The sequence below is a fragment of the Sus scrofa genome, chromosome 10, assembly GCF_054392235.1.
Source record: "Sus scrofa isolate SSC_HxYL_T2T_F1_AM1 chromosome 10, Sscrofa_HxYL_maternal_Yorkshire_Landrace_v2.0, whole genome shotgun sequence".
Lineage (NCBI taxonomy): Eukaryota > Metazoa > Chordata > Mammalia > Artiodactyla > Suidae > Sus > Sus scrofa.
Genome location: NC_139392.1, coordinates 82,059,007 through 82,076,720, shown reverse-complemented (window position 1 = coordinate 82,076,720; position 17,714 = coordinate 82,059,007). Strand labels below are relative to the sequence as shown.

Here is a 17,714-nt window from a genome sequence, read left to right as displayed (position 1 = left end):
TTGCTTAGAACCCTAACAAGGAAGGGTTAGGGATCTTTTCACTGTCTCTATAGTTTTGTCTTCTCTGAAATGTCATATAGTTGGGATCAAATAATGTACAGCTTTCAGACTTCTTTTACTCATAATAAGCATTTAGTTTCCTCCATGTCTTTTCATACGTATTTCTTCGTAGCAGTAAATACTATTCCATTGTATCAATGTACTATAATTTGTTTATCTATATAGCTACTGAAGAACGTCTTGATAATTTCCAGTTTTTGGTGATTATGAATAAAGTAATATGAATAAATTGGACACAATTTTCAAATAATTTGGTTACATACCAAGGAGTGTGATTGCAGGATCATAAAGCAGAGTATGTTTCGTTTTGTAAGAAATTGCCAAACTGTCTTCCAAAGTGATAGTACCATTTTGCATTACCATCAACAGGGGATAGAAGTTTCTCCTTTTTTTGATTTTAGCCACTTTAATAGGTGTGTAGTATTATATCATTGTTTTAACTTGTAATTCCCTCAACACGTATTATGTTGAGTGTCTTTTCATATGCTTATTTGCTGTCTTCTATATATCTTGTTAGATGAGCTATCTATACATATATTTGGCTCATTAAAAAAACATTTGAGCCCAAATTGAGAAGATAAAATTAACATGTAACATTGCCTATGTTTAATATATACAATTTATTTGATGCACTTATATATTGAAAAATGACTTCCACCTCTATATATTCCATGTCATATAATTTAATTACCATTTATTTTTTTGTGGTGAGAATATTTAAAATCTATTTTCTTAGCAATGTTCAAGTATTATTAATACAATACTTGTATAATTGTTATGTTGTATACCAGATCCTTAGAATTTATTTATCTTACAAGTAGAAGTTTGTGTGCTTTGTCCAACATCTCATTTCTTATTCCTCCAGGCCCGATAATCACCATTCTATTCTCCTTTTCTGATCTCAGCTTTTTGAGATTCCACATACAAATGATATATACTATATGTCTTTCTGTCTGGCTCACTAATCATAATACCCTCAAAGACCATTAACGGTGGTGTAAATGGCACCATTTCTTTTTTTCTCGTGGCTCAATAATACTCCATCGTGTGCATGTTACCACATCTTTGTCCACTTATCTGACAGACACTTAAGTTACTTCCATATCTTGACTGTTGTGAATAAACCTGCAATAAATATAGGAGTGCATATATCTCTTTGAAATCCTGTTCTCATTTCCTTGGATATGTATCCAGATCGTGTGGGAGTTCTGTTTCTGTTTTAAATTTTTGAAGAAACAGTGTTCTGCTTTCTAGAGTAACTGTATCAATTTGCATTCCCACCAACAGTGCACAGGCATCCCCTTTTCTCCACATCTTCACCAGCTCTTCATTATCCCTTGTCTTTTGATAACAGCCCGTCAAACTGGTATGAGGCCATAGCTCATTGTGATTTGGATTTGGATTTCTCAGATGATTAGCAATTACCCTTTCATTCATGTACCTTTGGGCCATTTGTATGTCTTCTCTGGAAAAAAGTTTACTTGAGTCTTCCCATTTTTTAAATTGGGTTATTTGGGTGGGTGGTTTGCTTTTTTGCTATCGAGTTGTGAGTTTTTAAAAATGCATTTTAGATATTAGCCTTTTTTCTGGTATATGACTTGAAAATATTTTCTTCTGATCCACGGATTGCCTTTTCATTGTGTTGATGGTTTCCTTTGCTTTGCAGAAGTTTTTTAGTTAATATAGTTGCACCTACTTAGTTTTGCTTTGGTAGCCTTTATTTTGGTGTCAAATTAAAAAAAAGAAATTGCCAAGACCAACATCCAGAAGCTTACTCCCTGTGCTTTCTTCTAGGAGTTTTATGGTTTCGGGTCTTGGATTAAAGTCCAAGACCTAAAATCCATTTTTATTTTGCCCATTTTTGAATTTTTTTTCATTGTTGAGTTTTCAGAGTTCTTTGTTATTTTGGGTACTAGTCTTTTATCAGATATGTGTTTTGCAAAGATTTTCTCCCAGTCTGTGTCTTGTCTTTTTATTCACTTAATAATCGTTCAGACAGATATTTTTAATTTTAATAAAACAAAACTAATTTTTTTCTTTTTATGCATAGTGCTTTGGGTATTATATTTAAAAAGCTATTGCCAAATCCAAGGTCAACTTGATTTCCTCCTAGGTTATTTTCTAAAGTTTATAGTTAAACTTCTTGCATTTAGGTTTATAGTCTATTTTGAGTTAATTTTTATGAAAGTTCTGAAGTCTGTTTATATGAATAGATTTTTGCATGTGAATGTCCAGTTGTTCTAATATATTTGTTGGAAAGATTATTCTTTCTCCATTGAACTGCCTCTGCTCCTGTGCCAGAAATCAACTTACTGTATTTATGGGGGTCTATTTCTAGACTCTTTATTCTGTTCTGTTGATTAATTTTCTTGTTCTTTCATCAATACCACATTGTTTGGTTTACTCTAGCTTTATACTAACTAGTTAGTCACATGATATATATACACTGTTGTGAAGTCTTCCAATGTTGTTGTTCTTCAGTATTGTGTTGGTTATTCTGGGTCTTTGCCTTTCTCTATGATTTTTAGAATCACTTTGTGCATAGTAATAAAATAACTTGCCAGAATTTTGATTGGGATTGGATTGAGTCGATAAATCAAGTTGGAAACAACTGTTACTATTAAGTTTTTCTATCCATAAACAAGGGAAATTTCTCCATTTATTTAAATTTTCTTTGATTTTTTAATCAAAATTTTATATATTTTTATAGTACTTTATATGTTTTTAGATTTATATCTACACATCTCAGTTTTTTGGTGCTAATAAAGGCAGTTCTGTGTTTTAATTTCAAAGTCTTTTTTTTTTTTCTTTCTTTCTTTTTAGGGCTGCACCCGTGGCATATGGAAGTTCCCTAGGGGTCTAATATAGTCTGCAGCAACAACCTACACCACAACCACAGCAACGTGGAATCCAAGCTGCATCTGCAACCTACACCACAGCTCACAGCAATGCTGGATCCTTAAGCCACTGAGCAGGACCAGGGATCAAACCTGCATCCTCATGGATGGTAGTTGGGCTTGCTGCTGCTGAACTACCCTGGGAGCTCCTTTAATTTCAAATTCTACTTGTCTACTGCTGATATATAGGAAAGCAATTGGCTTTGTATTTTAACCTTGGATCCTGCAATTTTGCTGTAATTGCTCATTAGTTTCAGGTTTTTGTTTAATGTGTGATTTTAAAAGATTTTCCACGTGTAAAATTATGTCACCTGTGAACAAAGACAATTTTATTTATTCCTTCCCAGTCAGTTTATCTTTCCTTTCCTTTCCTTTCCTTCTCTTACTGACTTAGCTAAATCTTCCAGTATGATACTGAATAGGAAGAAAGGATATCCTTGCTTTGTTTCTGATCTTAGGATGAAAACACCTAGTTTCTCACTATTAGGTATGATGTTAGCTGTAGGTTTTTAGTAGATCTTCTTTAACAAGCTGATAATTTCTTTATAGTCCTAGTTTTCTGAGAGTTTCTATTATAATTAGTGTTGGATTTTTCTGCATCAGTGGATATAATCATAATAGCTTTTCTTTAAACTCTTGATGTAATGGATTATATTAGTTGATTTACATACTTGGAATAAATTCCACTTGGCAATATATAGAGCAGCATATGATTATTTTTGTACATTGTTGGATGTGATTCGCTAATAGTTTGTCGAAGATATTTACATCTATGTTCGTGAGAGATTGGTTTGTAACTTGATAATAGGGTAATGCTGTCCTCATAGAATAAATTAAGAAGTGTTCCCTCTGCTTCTATTTTCTGGACGAGAGTGTAGAGAACTGGAATAATTGAGAGGGCTCCTTCTTTTATCAGGGGAAGGTGGAGGGGAGGGATAAGGGATTGGAGGTACTTCCAGTCATCTGAATCCTTAATGCTTACGGCTTTCTTCAGTGATGGAAATTTTTTCCTTTCAAATGTTGCCTCTTCATGTTTTTATCTCCCCTGTAAGTTTCATTTAGTAATATGTGGGACCCTATCATTGTATTTCCAGGCTTTTAAACTAAATTTCAAAATATTTGTGTACATCTCTGTGGTATATTTTGTACATTTAAAGAAGTCTCTCTTCCAATTCACTAAATTCTTTGTTTTTTTCTTCCTGCTTAAACCATGTACTTTGCTTTCACTCTCAATGTTGGTGTTTCTCCTGGTCACCTTTACAAAAGCATGCCTAGTCTCTTCTTCTTTGTGCTTATTTTTAAAATTTAATCTTTTTAACATTCAATATATAATTATTTTATATTCACAATCACATAATGCCAATATGTGACATTTGGGGGTATCTAATTGTACCGTTGTTTGTTCATTTGTACTGGCCCTGAGTTGTAGAGACTTGTTTGCTGTTTGCTGGTTAATTTTTCACTGTGACCTCTTATTTGGATGATCATAATCTATAGGAATCTTTATTGAATTGTTTTCCTAGCATATTCTTCCTCTGGCTTTCTGCAGTGATATCACTCCTATATCCCTATCTTATGTAAATCTAAATCTTTTTATGACCTTCCTCATGCATCTTTCAAGATTAGGGTTCTGGATTACTGTAATCTGCAATGGAGTTTCAGTATTTACTCATCTCTTCTTGCATCTCTTACCTTCTTTTAATGATTATTATGCACTAATGCTGGAATTTTCCTTAAAATATTATTTGGGACAATTATTCAGTAATAAACTGTTGCCTTGGCTCTTTCTCCTCTTATCTCCCTTTCAACTCTTGGAAATTGGCTTTGTGTTTTGTAGGCTCAGGACTCAATTACCTATTTTAAAGCATTTTAGTATTTCATTGCATCCACATTGGCTTTTCTGTATTTTGAAAAAATGGCTTTTTAAATAGAATATATAATACACTATTTTTAGCTAAAATTAGAAGCAGCATGAGTACATTTTTATAATTGTCTTGTATCCTCTTATGAGGTTGTAAATTGCTGTGTTAGGGACATCATCTTATTCTTCATTGTTTTTCTCATATCATTCTACCCCACCCCCATATCTAGTATTAAATAGATGCTCAGTCTCTTTAAAAAGATAAAGGAATACATCTTTTCTTTTTAAAATGAATTTGTTCTGTCACTTTGCCTCTTGGAAATCTCACCCAGGGACTTTATTATGCCTCAAGAAATTAGTGGCAATATAATTCAATTAAAATTATATACTCATTTCTTTCTGTCTTGAATTCTAATCCAGGCTTCATCATGTGTGATCTTGGAAAATTGAGTAATATTTTTAAGGTAGAATTAGAGAACAATGCAAGTAGTTTTGGACATAATGACAATATCTGGGATATAGCTAGCCCAGTGTGAGAGCACTGGATCTGTAAGACTTTTTCTCCCCTCCTGACCAAACTAGATAAAAACAATCCTCGTTCTTATCAGTATCAGTTTATTTTTCCCCCTTCCTCACTAAACTAGATAACAACAACCCTGGTTCCTATCAGTATCAGTTTATTTTTCCCCCTTTTGATATAAAAGTACTAATAGAATTTTATCTGTTGGCAACAAAATATAAATTTGCTTTATAAAATATTATACTACTGGATTATACTGATTTACATTGGGTACCAGCATTCTAGTTAATTTCTTGTCTAAATGATGAATGGCACTTGAAACAGTATAGGGTAATGTTAGTTTTAGTAGGCAGTAGCAGTTAATAAAGGAGTTTCCCAGCTGAAACTAGGCAATAAACATCTATGACAGCAATGAAATGTGATTTTTTTTTCAAAATGGAAAATAGTGAACAAATAAAATGTTACAGGACCTGAATTCAGAATCCAGATATAAAATTGAAATGTTCCTATGTTTTCATTCCTCTCTTTACACTCTTCTGCTGCTGCTTATCTTCCTTCTTTATTCTCCTCTCGTTTTTACTCTCTCCCTTCTCTTCTTTCCTTAAAAATGAAAACCTGAAATGAACTTTGACATGACACAATGCCTTACTTAAGTAGAAAAACCACATTGAGCAAAAGAATCATGTCTTTTACATAGTAACATTTAAATTTTTCACATTTTTCATTTATTTGCATGTACCTAGCAAAAGTTGAAAGGATGTTGAACCTTCATAAATTGCACTCAATTAGCAATCACTTACTGAGCAACTACTGTCTGCTAGGAACTTTGCTACTTACTGGGGATACGTAGTGAGAAAGTCATAATCCAGCTGCAATCTTAGAAACTAGTGGAGGAATCACTGAAGTAAATAGGCAATGACCACACCAGCCTCATAGGTGCTACGATCGGTGAGAACAGAAGGCTGCAAGAGAACCGAGGAATGAAATTTAATTCAGCCTGAGAAAATAAGCTAAGATACTCGAGAGAGAATGCTCAAAGCTGGAAAACAAAGAATACGTGGTATCAACCTAGTGATTAGGGTGGGGAAGGGATCTCAGATCTGGAGTCAAGAGATGGCAAGTTTAAAAAATTTTCAGCATAATAGTTGAGTAAGGTTGTGACTGAGAACATAGGGAAGGATATAGAGAGCAGAGAGCCTCAGAAGGTAAGCTGTGTTTGTAAGCCATGCTAAGGACCATGGCATTTATACTGATTTCAGAAGGAAGTACATAGGAGTGGCTTTATGCTTTAGAATGATCACTCTGCCTGAAGAATGGAAAATGAGCTGCAGGTAGCAGAAATACCTGGTTCAGGGTGTTGCTGAAATGAGAACTGATGAGTCTTCAACTGACGTAGAATGCTTAAGACTTGATAATTGATGGGTAGAGTAGATGAGAATAGTCCAGGACCAACAAATAAATTCCTGGCTTGGCAAGATGGGCAGAAGGTGCCATTCACTGAATTATAAGAATGTGGGAGTAAAGGCTGGTTGGGTGTGTGGGTGAAGGAAAGGAAGATATTAGGTTTTGATTCAAGTAGATAAGTCAGTTGCTTGTCTGTTGTGTGTATGTGTGTGTATACTCAGGAAGAGGACTTAAGGTACAGGTTTGTGTAGCATGTCATATTACGACTTCAGATATAGATGTAAGAGGTAACAATGTGTAGATAACCCTTGAAATTATGAGCATGAAGAAAAAGACTAGGAAAAATGTAATCTGAGCAGAGGGGAGGACTAACATACAACTATAAAGATGATCAACATGTAAGAGACACACAAAGAAAAAGTAGGCAACATATTACTTATTTACAAAGAGAGCTAAGGAGAATAATATTTCTGAAACTGAAACAAAGCACAGAGTAATGAAATGGTAAATTGAGTGGAGTGTACAGTAATAGGACAGAATTACGGATTTTCCTCCTAGAACTGTGAATGCTCAAACTTTTTTAAACCATTTTTATTTTTTCCATTAGAGTTGGTTTATAGTGTTCTGTCAACTTTCTGCTGTACAGCAAAGTGACCCAGCCACACATACATGTATACATTCTGTTTCTCACATTATCCTCCATCATGCTCCATCACAAGTGACTAGATATAGTTCCCTGTGCTATACAGCAGGATCACATTGCTTATCCATTCCAAAGGCAATAGTTTGCCTCTACTAACCCCAGACTCCCAGTCCCTCCCACTCCCTTGGCAACCACAAGTCTGTTCTCCAAGTCAATGAGTTTCTTTTGTGTGGAAAGGTTCATTTGTGCCATATTTTAAATTCCAGAAATAAGTGATATCATATGGTATTTGGCTTTCTCTTTCTGACTTACTTCACTTAGTATGAGAGTCTCTAGTTCATCCATGCTGCTGCAAAGGGCATTATTTTGTTCTTTTTTATGGCTGAGTAGTATTCCATTGTGTATATATACCACATCTTCTTAATGCATTTGTCTGTCTATGGACATTTGGGTTTTTTCCATGTCTTGGCTATTGTGAATAGTGCTGCAATGAACATATGTGTGCATGTATCTTTTTCCAGGATAGTTTGGTCCAGATATGTGCCCAAGAGTGGGACTGCCAGGTCATATGGTAGTTCTATATTTAGTTTTCTAACCTGTATACTGTTTTCCATAGTGGTTGTACCAATTTACATCCCCTCCAACAGTGTAGGAGGGTTTGCTTTTCTCCACATCCTCTCTAGTATTTGTTATTTGTGGACTTATTAATGATGGCCATTCTGACAGGTGTGAGGTAGTATCTCACAGTAGTTTTGATTGGCATTTCTCTAATAATCAGTGATGCTGGGCAGTTTTTCATGTGCTTCCTGGCCATCTGTAGATGTTCTTTGGAAAAATGTCTATTCAGGTCTTTTGGCCATTTTTCAATTGGGTTGTTGGTTTTTTGCTGTTGAGTTGTATAAGTTGTTTGTATATTTTATTGATTAAGCCCTTGTCAGTTGCATCATTTGAAACTATTTTCTCCCATTCCATAAGTTGTCTTTTTGGGTTTTTTATGGTTTCCTTTGATGTGCAAAAACTTCTCGGTTTGAATAGGTCCCATTGGTTTATTTTTGCTTTTATTTCTGTTGCCTTGGGAGACTGACCTAAGAAAACATTTGTAAGGTTGATGTCAGAGAATGTTTTGCCTATCTTCTTTTCCAGGAGTTTGATGGTGTCTTGTCTTAAATTTAAGTCTTTAAGCCATTTTGAGTTTATTTTTGTGCATGGTGTAATGGTGTGTTCCAGTTTCATGGATTTACATGTGGCTGTCCAGGTTTCCCAGCACCACTTGGCTGAAGAGACTTTTTCCCATTTTATGCTCTTGCCTCCTTGGTCAAAGATTAATTGACTGTAGGTGTCTGGGTTTATTTCTGTGTTTTCTATTCTGTTCCATTGGTCTATATGTCTGTTTTGGTACCAGTCTCACACTGTCTTGATTACTGTAGCTTTGTAATATTGCCTGAAGTCTGGGAGAGTGATGCCTCCTGCTTGGTTTTTGTTCCTTAGGGTGAATGCTGATACCTTAGGACTTTATATCTTAATTGGATTTTTTTTTCCTTAGGATGGGTGAAAAATCTTGCCTTTCTTATACCTTCTTTAAAAGCACAGATACATTTTCTATTCCTGATCTGTGGTTCTTTCCACCCTACATTCTCCAGTCAATCCTTAGATTTGGTGTCTTCATCTCTTCCAGTTATATTGTAAAACTTAAAAGAAAGTAGTTGGGAAGATCTTTAATATGCCCTTAAGAAATCAAGTATAAAGGAATATTTTGAGTATTCGCCTTTATATAATTTCTATAATTATTAAGCTTTGTAGAATTTTATTATAAAGTTAAGGTGTGCTGAATTTTAGTATACAGTTTGTTCTGAATATGCATCCTGAGATCATGTGTTTCACTTATAAACACAATTAAGATGAATTGACAGGAGAGTATTCTACAGAAGGAAGAACATTGCACCCTGCACCAGGGTACTTGAATTCCAGTTCCTAGCACCAAATAACTGTATTTCCCCAAAATATCACTTAACTTTCTTGGACCCAAGTTACCTGATTTGGAAAATAATGATCTCCAATATTCCTTCAGCTTTTTAAAATCCTATGGTTCTCAGTTCTTATCTAAATAAGCATGCTAAGTTTCTATTCAGTGATTGAAAGTAAGCATTTCATTCTTGAAGAACAATTTTAATAATCAGACCTGAAGTATTTGCTTAGTTTTTAGTAACAGTGATGTTCTAAATTATACGAACATGATTAAGCAGAGGAACTAATAGAGAACATTTTTATGTTACTTATAACCTAATTGTGGTTTTCCCCCCATTTATGTGCCTGTCCTTTGTTTTTTTAAAATTTTCTTTTAGAAGATAGTATGATTATAAGGGCTTACATTGTTTAAACATGATATACACAGGGCAATAAATGTCCATGCTCAGCTAGAGATAGAAATGGTGCAATGGCTCAAGTTAAATATTTTCTAAAGACACTCCTCTGAAAGAGTAAATGAACTGCCTTGGACTCATTTGTTAAGAGGTGCGGATAGTGGCGGACATTAATAATACCCAGTCGTAGGAGGCAAACCTGGAAACAGAAGGATAGAGAAAAGAAACCATGTTTCTAATGATGGATTCGCCGGTGACAACAGACTGATCTCTGGGACATGTACCAAGTAATGCTCCCCTGCCTTCCCAGAATGCTAGCTTTCCCAAAGAATGAAGCCTCTTGTATCCTTTGGATTTCTTGTGTTTTTCTCTCCGTACTGGTTCCACAAGGATCAGAAGCCTTTCAGTGTGACAATGGGGTCTCCTTGCCTGCTGACCACGTGTGTGACTTCACAGACCAGTGTGGTGACATGAGCGATGAAAAGCAATGTAAGTTCCCTTCCTGTCCTTCCTCCAAGTCCTGTCCACCTTTAAACAAAGGGTAGCTGAGCCATACAGAGAGCTAGCCGTGCACAGATGCCATTTATATGCTTTGAGTGTCAATCAGAAACTAAACAATTCTTTTAGATCCACAAATACATATTACTCTAATGACATGGTATCAAATCGCTAAGAATCTAACAGAATGAAATGTATTATGATTCAGTTTTTACTGATTATAAAGAAGCAGTGATGTGCAGAAAGGTAGCTTTTAATGTTAGTGAAGCAAGATTTAAAAGAGCTTCTTACTGCAGCTTTGCAATGCTGTGATGGCAGTTACGAGCTTAAGTTTGAATTCAGTCTGGGAATATTTGAGATGAATTTTAAAGTGGGTGAGTAGATTTTATTTTTGTCTCTAGGACGTTCCCATCAAGTGAGTTGGTGCTTCTATGCAGAGCATAACTCTCAAAGTATCCTTTGATTCTAGTTCAGAGGAAAGAGCATGAGCTTCAGAGGGTATAGAACCTAGATTGGAATTGTGGGTAAACCATCAATTAATGGTGTCATCTTGAACCTCTACTTTATTGTAAGATGTCAGAAAGTGAGATAAACTGATCTCACTGGCGGGAGAATGGTCCATTACTTTCAGATATAACACTAATTAAAAAGTTCACCTGGGGGAGAGACAGGTAAAGACATGGTATGTTTCTGTAGTTAATATTGCAATAGCACATCCTGCAAAAAGACTGCATTTCACCAATGAAACAAGTGCCATTCCTACAAAGAATCACCTTTCTTTCTTTTGTTGGTTTTTTTTTTTTTTGCCATTTTCTTGGGCCGCTCCCGTGGCATATGGAAGTTCCCAGGCTAGGGGTTTAATCGGAGCCGTAGCTGCCGGCCTACGCCAGAGCCACAGCAACGAGGGATCCGAGCCGTGTCTGCAACCTACACCACAGCTCACAGCAACACCGGATTCTTAACCCAACGGAGCAAGGCCAGGGCTCGAACCTGCAACCTCATGGTTCCTAGTCAGATTCGTTAACCACTGAGCCACGACGGGAACTCCAGAATCACCTTTCATTAACATTTTCATACAATTAAATGAATTTGTTGTTGATTTATTATAACTATTGACTCACTTATTTGGAGGCACTAAGTCTAGTATTTTAGAGCAATTTACTCAAAACATATTTTCTATTGTATTCAGATACTATATTAATTGATGCTTATAGGATTCTTCATTTTCTTCTCCCACATAAGGTTCTACATGTTTGATTTTGCTGTTATCCTTTTATGCACATATTCCTTTGTTAATTACATTAAAAGAAGAAAAAGTGATTACTGATAAATGTCTTTAGAAAGAGTTCCTGTCCTGGCACAGTTGTTAATGAATCTGACTAGGAACCTTGAGGTTGCAGGTTCGATCCCTGGCCTTGCTCAGTGGGTTAACAATCCAGTGTTGCCATGAGCTGTGGTGTAGGTCACAGACGCAGCTCAGATCCCACGTTGCGTGGCGTAGGCTGGCAGCTATAGCTCCGATTAGACCCCTAGCCTGGGAACCTCCATATCCCATGGGAAGCAGCCCTCGAAAAGGCAAAAAGAAAAAACAAAAATCTCTAGAAGGAAAAAGGTGCATGATTTTTCTTCCATGGTTTGGAATAGTGATCATGCCGTCAAACTATTAAACACAAAATGCAACCAAAGACAAGGATTCATTTATATTTGTCCAGTTTCCCCAGAGAAGCTACAGGTGGATGGGCTGCCCTTTCTCTGGCCTGTCTGGGAAAAGCCCTTGCTGCTGTTTGGTGAGCAGCAAAGAGGAACCACTCGGCTGGTTTGACAAGAAGTGCAAAGTCCCTTCCATGATTAATCCCTATGAAGCTTCCTTTAGCACAGTTGCAGTGATAACAGGCATGGCCCTGCTTCAGGGAAGAGGTTAATGTGAAAGAAGGAGAAAGCCATGGAGTGGGGAAGGGTCCTGGCTGCACGAGAGATTCTAATAACCCCAGCTTTAGAGGAGTGTGAAGGAACAGATCTGTTGAATAAACAGGCTTCATTTTAAGTGTAATCCTGGGAGGCCACCTTTTGGCTTTTTCACTTTTCATTTCTGTGTAGTTTCCACTTTGGTATTTTATTTTAAATGAGGACCGTAACCTGTGGATAAAAAATTGAGAATTGCTTTAAAGCATGAGTTTCTTTTGTATGCCACACTAGGGGGAAAATATTGTGAAAAATGATGATGGCCAAGCAATTTCTCTCTTGAAAATGTGTGATGCTGAACTTAGAGATAAGATTTTTTTTTTCCTCTAAAGCTGACTTTATAATGATGCTAAAGGAGTCATATTTTGGGGAAAAAAATCAATCTGTGACCCTCTTTGAAGTCCAAGTGGTGTGACCTTTAAAGAAATAGATTAATAGGTTGACTTTTCTTAATGAAATTGGCATAGTTGAAGTTGAATTTCAGATGCAATGGATTCTATTAATTTTTTGGAAATTTTTCTTATTTTACATGATGGTCCTCTTTTTCAGAATTTTCACGTATTATTTTAACTCAGTATTTTTAAAAGATACTAGATTTAGAAAGACTGAATCTTCACAGTGAAATAAATTCTATTTACACCCAAGATTGAACACAATCTTAAGCTAGAAAAATTATTTTTTGGTATAACAACTATTTGGTGCTAATGTCGACAAGAATCTCTTTTAGAATTTATTATCTTTTTATTACAAATTATATATTTAAAAAATTTTGTTGGAATATAGTTGGTCGAATTTATTGATATCTTGAGCCAGGGAAATAGGTGTTGTGGTACTGATCTTAGTATATTTTAAAAATCATATTTATAGTGTTGCATTCTGCCTCCAAGTAAACCCCATTGCTGGTCTTCCTTCTATTATTAAGTACGCTAATAGTCCAACTTCTCTTCTAGCAGTTGTTCAGAATTGTTTGATGTCCAAAAACTTTGCTCTTATATTTTTATTCAACAATAAAACAGTAATGATACTTATGTTGCTATCATTCAGATCGAAGTCAACCATAAGATTATGGAACACTGTACTATAAATACAGTGTTGCGATATATCCCATGTAATGGACCCCTAGCATTGGAGTATTGCCAGAAACTATTCTTCGATAATCACTTTAGCATACCTGAAGTTAGTATTAAAATTAACTTTTAACATACATTTAATTCTATAGCTAAATTTACTGTGACTCAAAAGGGAAAAACATATTCAGCCAATCTGACATTTTTCCTCCTCTACCTACATGTCATGCTTAAGAACTTTTTCATTTGGTCTAGTATTTTTGTAAGGAGATAGGACTCTATTTCATAATTTGGTTTGATGGACTGTTATCATAAAGTTTTGACGTTGTTTGGCAAACCCTTTTGGATTTAGGAACAAGAATTTTTTCCAAAAGTTGTTTATTTCATATAAATATAATTTATATGTGAAAGGTGTGAAAATTACCTGAGAGGTACATTCTCAAAATATGAGAGATGATAGTGTTTAATAGGATGATATTAAGTGCAAACATCGTTTCTTCAGTAGGATGACATGAATGTCAACTACTTTCAAAAGTGTAAAAATTCATAGAAATACTTGAAGATAAGCATTAGTAGAGTGAAATGTGAGATTTCACGTGCAATATTTATCTTACCACTACATTGGATGCTAGATGTTTTATGCATATTTTTGTCAAGTAAGTAAAAACCCTACTCACCACAGCAAAATGTCTTAGTTTGGGCTATTATAACAAATTCCATAATCTGGGTGGTTTAAATGACATTTAATGCTCATGGTTTTGGAGGCTGGGAAATCCAAGACCAAGGTGTGGGCATATTTGGTATATAATGTGGAGCGGGGAGTTCCCGTCGTGGCGCAGTGGTTAACGAATCCAACTAGGAACCGTGAGGTTGCGGGTTCGGTCCCTGCCCTTGCTCAGTGGGTTAAGGGTCCGGCGTTGACGTGAGCTGTGGTGTAGGTTGCAGACGCGGCTAGGATCCCGCGTTGCTGTGGCCCTGGTGTAGGCTGGTGGCTACAGCTCCGATTCTACCCCTAGCCTGGGAACCTCCATATGCCACGGAAGCGGCCCGAGAAATAGCAAAAAGACAAAAAAAAAAAAAAAAAAAAAAATGTGGAGCGGGCTCTTGGTTTGCAGATAGCTGTTTTCTCACTGTGTCCTTACATGGCAGCTGGAGAGGGAAGGAGCTCTGGTCTCTCCTCCTTCATTAGGACACTAATCCCATTTCAAAGGCTCCATTCTCAGGACCTAATCACCTCCCAAAGGCCCTACCTCCAAATGCCATCACCTTGGGGATTAGAGATTGAACATAGAGATTTCGAAAAGATATAAACATTCAATCCATAGCACAACAGAATTAAGTATAAGAAATCTAATAATATGTGGAGCCTAGGTGAAGAAAATTAGAAAAAAATGACTCATGTCTGGAACAGTCCCATAAGACTGTTTCTTAATGGGATGCTTCCATGGTGTCAATATGTGCATTTTAATGAAGTCAATCTATATGTTAATTAATCTATGATACAAATATAACCAGGATAAATTTTGAAATCTGATAAAATGACTTTCTAGTTAGAGAAATGAGAATAGCTGGAAAGGGGGAGAAGAAAAATAATAATGAAAAATTTACATCATTATGGTTTATAATAGTGTATCATGTAAACTCTAACATGAAAAGTTTATAATTAGAAAATATTTTGATTAAGAATATTAAGCATTTCTATAATATTTCATAAATAATGGTGTCATTAGACAGTACTTATTGCATGCCAAGCAATGTTGAGAAATTTCCATATAGTATTATATCATTTAATTTTCACCAAACATAAAAATAGTAGAAACTATTAGTGTTCCCAATCTACAGTTTAGGAAAATGAGGCTCAGATTAAACAAAATGCCAAAGGAAACAGAACTGTTCAATAGAGGAGCTGGAATTAACAACCAATTATTTCTGATTCTAGAATCCTTGATAGTAGTTCATACATATTGACTTTATATATTATACACAACAACTTAAGATGACCAATTTCATCAAATAAATTTCTTATTTACTTCACACACTGAATTTCTAAAAGATAAAATGTTGTGTTAAAAATAAAGCCATAGTCTTTATCATTTGCTTTGACATATAGTAAATCTTCAAAATATATTTGTTGAAGGTTTATGTTAAATAAAGGAAGGACTTTTTATGCATTAAATGAAAAGAATATATAAAAATCAGTAAGTTAGAATACATAGGTTAAAAATTTCAGTGTATCAAAAGCATCATAAACAAAATGAGTTTCCACTGTGACTCAGTGGGTTGATAACCAATCCCCAGCCTCATTCAGTGGGTTAAGGATCCAGTGCTGCCACAAGCTGCAGTTTAAGTTGCAGATGAGGCTCAAATCTAGTGTTGCCATGGCTGTGGTGTAGACTGGCAGCTGCAGCTCCAATTTGACCCCTGGCCTGGGAACTTCCATATGCTGCAGGTGCAGCCTTAAAAAGAAAAATAAATTTTAAAAGTGAAAGAATAATGTTACTGTAATAAAATGAGAAGATGAAGTCTCTCAGAAATATGAGTAAAAGTCCTGAAAATGCATCTCACATTAAAAAAGAGAAATAACCTCATATGACAAAGTGATCAACTTCACTGTCCATCATAAATCACAATTGAAAATGAAAAGCTATAAGTATTTAAAAACTAAACATAATTACACATGGCTAACACAGTTCCTTTTCATGTGGTTTCTGAAGGTCTTTTTCCTCTTCCTTACCCTCAAAACTTACCTCCTGCAGGCAGGCTCATTTCCCCTTCTAGAGACAACTTCTTCCTCTTACCTGCCCTCTCCAGGGATTGGATGATCTAGCTCTTTCACTGTGTTTTTATGCACCTCTCATCCTATGGCATCACGTCCATGCTGGCCATCTTTAGCTATTCAAGAACCAATTTTTATTCAAAAATTTTACTTAAAATTCAGTGTCTGTTTCTCTTTGTATTCCAGTTACAACAGTTCTCACTTTGCTAGAGGCAATGGCCAGAAAGGAGTTACATACAAAGAAGTAAAAGAGAAAAAGAGTTAGGATTTCATAATTTGTCACCAGAGGACAAATCCTGAAGATTCTGAAAGTGCCAAGGCAGGGTCTCAGGAGGTGCAGTTAGTGTGTGATGCTGTCCCTGCAAGTTTTCAGAAGCAGCAAGAACCCTGGAGGCAAGTGAGTACATACAGCACACACGTGGTCCCGCGGATGGGGAAGAGGAAAAGGGAGACCAGAGGGAGGAAGGACTGATTGAAGGTGGGCTTTGAATGGCCTTCATGGTCATTTGTAAGAAATTTAAAGATCTGTATGTAGCATGTACTCATGCTATCTTATAACAAGTTTTTTGGCTATTTTTTTTTTCTGGTAATGAAACTGGACCTTCAAGATCTTCTGGACATAACAGGGGTAACTGTGGAGTTCACCAGAACAGAGAGCATTTGGCCAAGCTGGGAAGCTGAACACAGGGATTCTGCCCCTGTGACTGCTGGAGGGGAGAGCAGGTTGTGTGAAGACAGTGAGATGATGCAAATTCATCTCTCATTCTCCAAGTTGGAATTTGGGTCCTAATTTCTAGGAAGGCCCAGAGAAATGTTTATTTTTCTTGGGTTGGATAAAATATTCTAATTTGTTTTCAGGAGGGATCAGGTCTTCATTCTAGGATTCCAGTCTCTAAAATGACCAAAGAGGGATCTAGGTTCATTAAGACTATGTGGAAACACCTGAAACCTTCAGACTCCAGTCTTGGCCCACATGGGTGCTCTGGATTTGAGTCCTGTGATATTTACTCTTACTACATGGAACAACTTAGCACACTGAATTGAGTGCTCAGTGAAAAATAGCAAAATACCTTTTTTGTTTATTTCACTGGACAGACACATTAGTACCATTTTGTGTTAAAGTCTCTGTAGATCCTTTGGTCTTCTCTGGTGTGTAGTCACAGCCATAAAATCATCACACCATAGAGGAGTAAGTCCTCAAGTGCCTCTAAATCTACAGCCTCATTTTGTGAATGTGGAGGAGGTGAAACCCTGAGCTAAGAGGTTATAACTCAAGGGTATGTAGCTAATTACATGGTGATCAGAGATTCAAAATGGGGTTCCTCTCCTACCATGTTTGAAATATGAATAACTTGAAGATTTATAACAGTAATTATGAAATCTAGTTTTCATGCATTGAACAACTTTAGGGGCTATGATAAAATATATAAAATGTTCCTGAATAAAAGGACCCATTAGTTACTAATGTCAGAACATATACCTAAATCTCTTTCAAACTGTTTCATTTCAATAAAATGGGTATAAGCAATTTTATTAATCTTTATCTTATTGTTATCCAAATTTATTTGACCTTTGAACAATGTGAATTTGAATTGTGCCGTCCCCATCATCGCAGGTATTTTTCAGTAATAAATACTCTAGTACTAAAGAGTCTGTGCTTGGTTGA

The 17,714-nt window shown here is 35.8% G+C and overlaps 1 protein-coding gene across 8 annotated transcripts in view; it reads left to right on the top strand.

Moving 5' to 3' along the window:
• Positions 1-17,714, top strand: part of MALRD1 (MAM and LDL receptor class A domain containing 1) — an 860,334-nt gene that overhangs the window by 248,164 nt on the left and 594,456 nt on the right. For 3 of the 8 annotated variants that reach the window (XM_084980969.1, XM_084980978.1, XM_084980977.1), the window contains one exon: positions 10,136-10,234. The exons of 4 other annotated variants lie outside the window; for them this stretch is intronic. In XM_084980969.1, coding sequence (XP_084837095.1) covers positions 10,216-10,234 — 19 coding nt within the window. In that variant the 5' untranslated portion in view covers positions 10,136-10,215. Of the gene's footprint in view, positions 1-9,918; positions 10,235-17,714 lie in introns of those variants that run through there. One more of the 8 variants, XM_084980968.1, reaches the window with a different exon arrangement.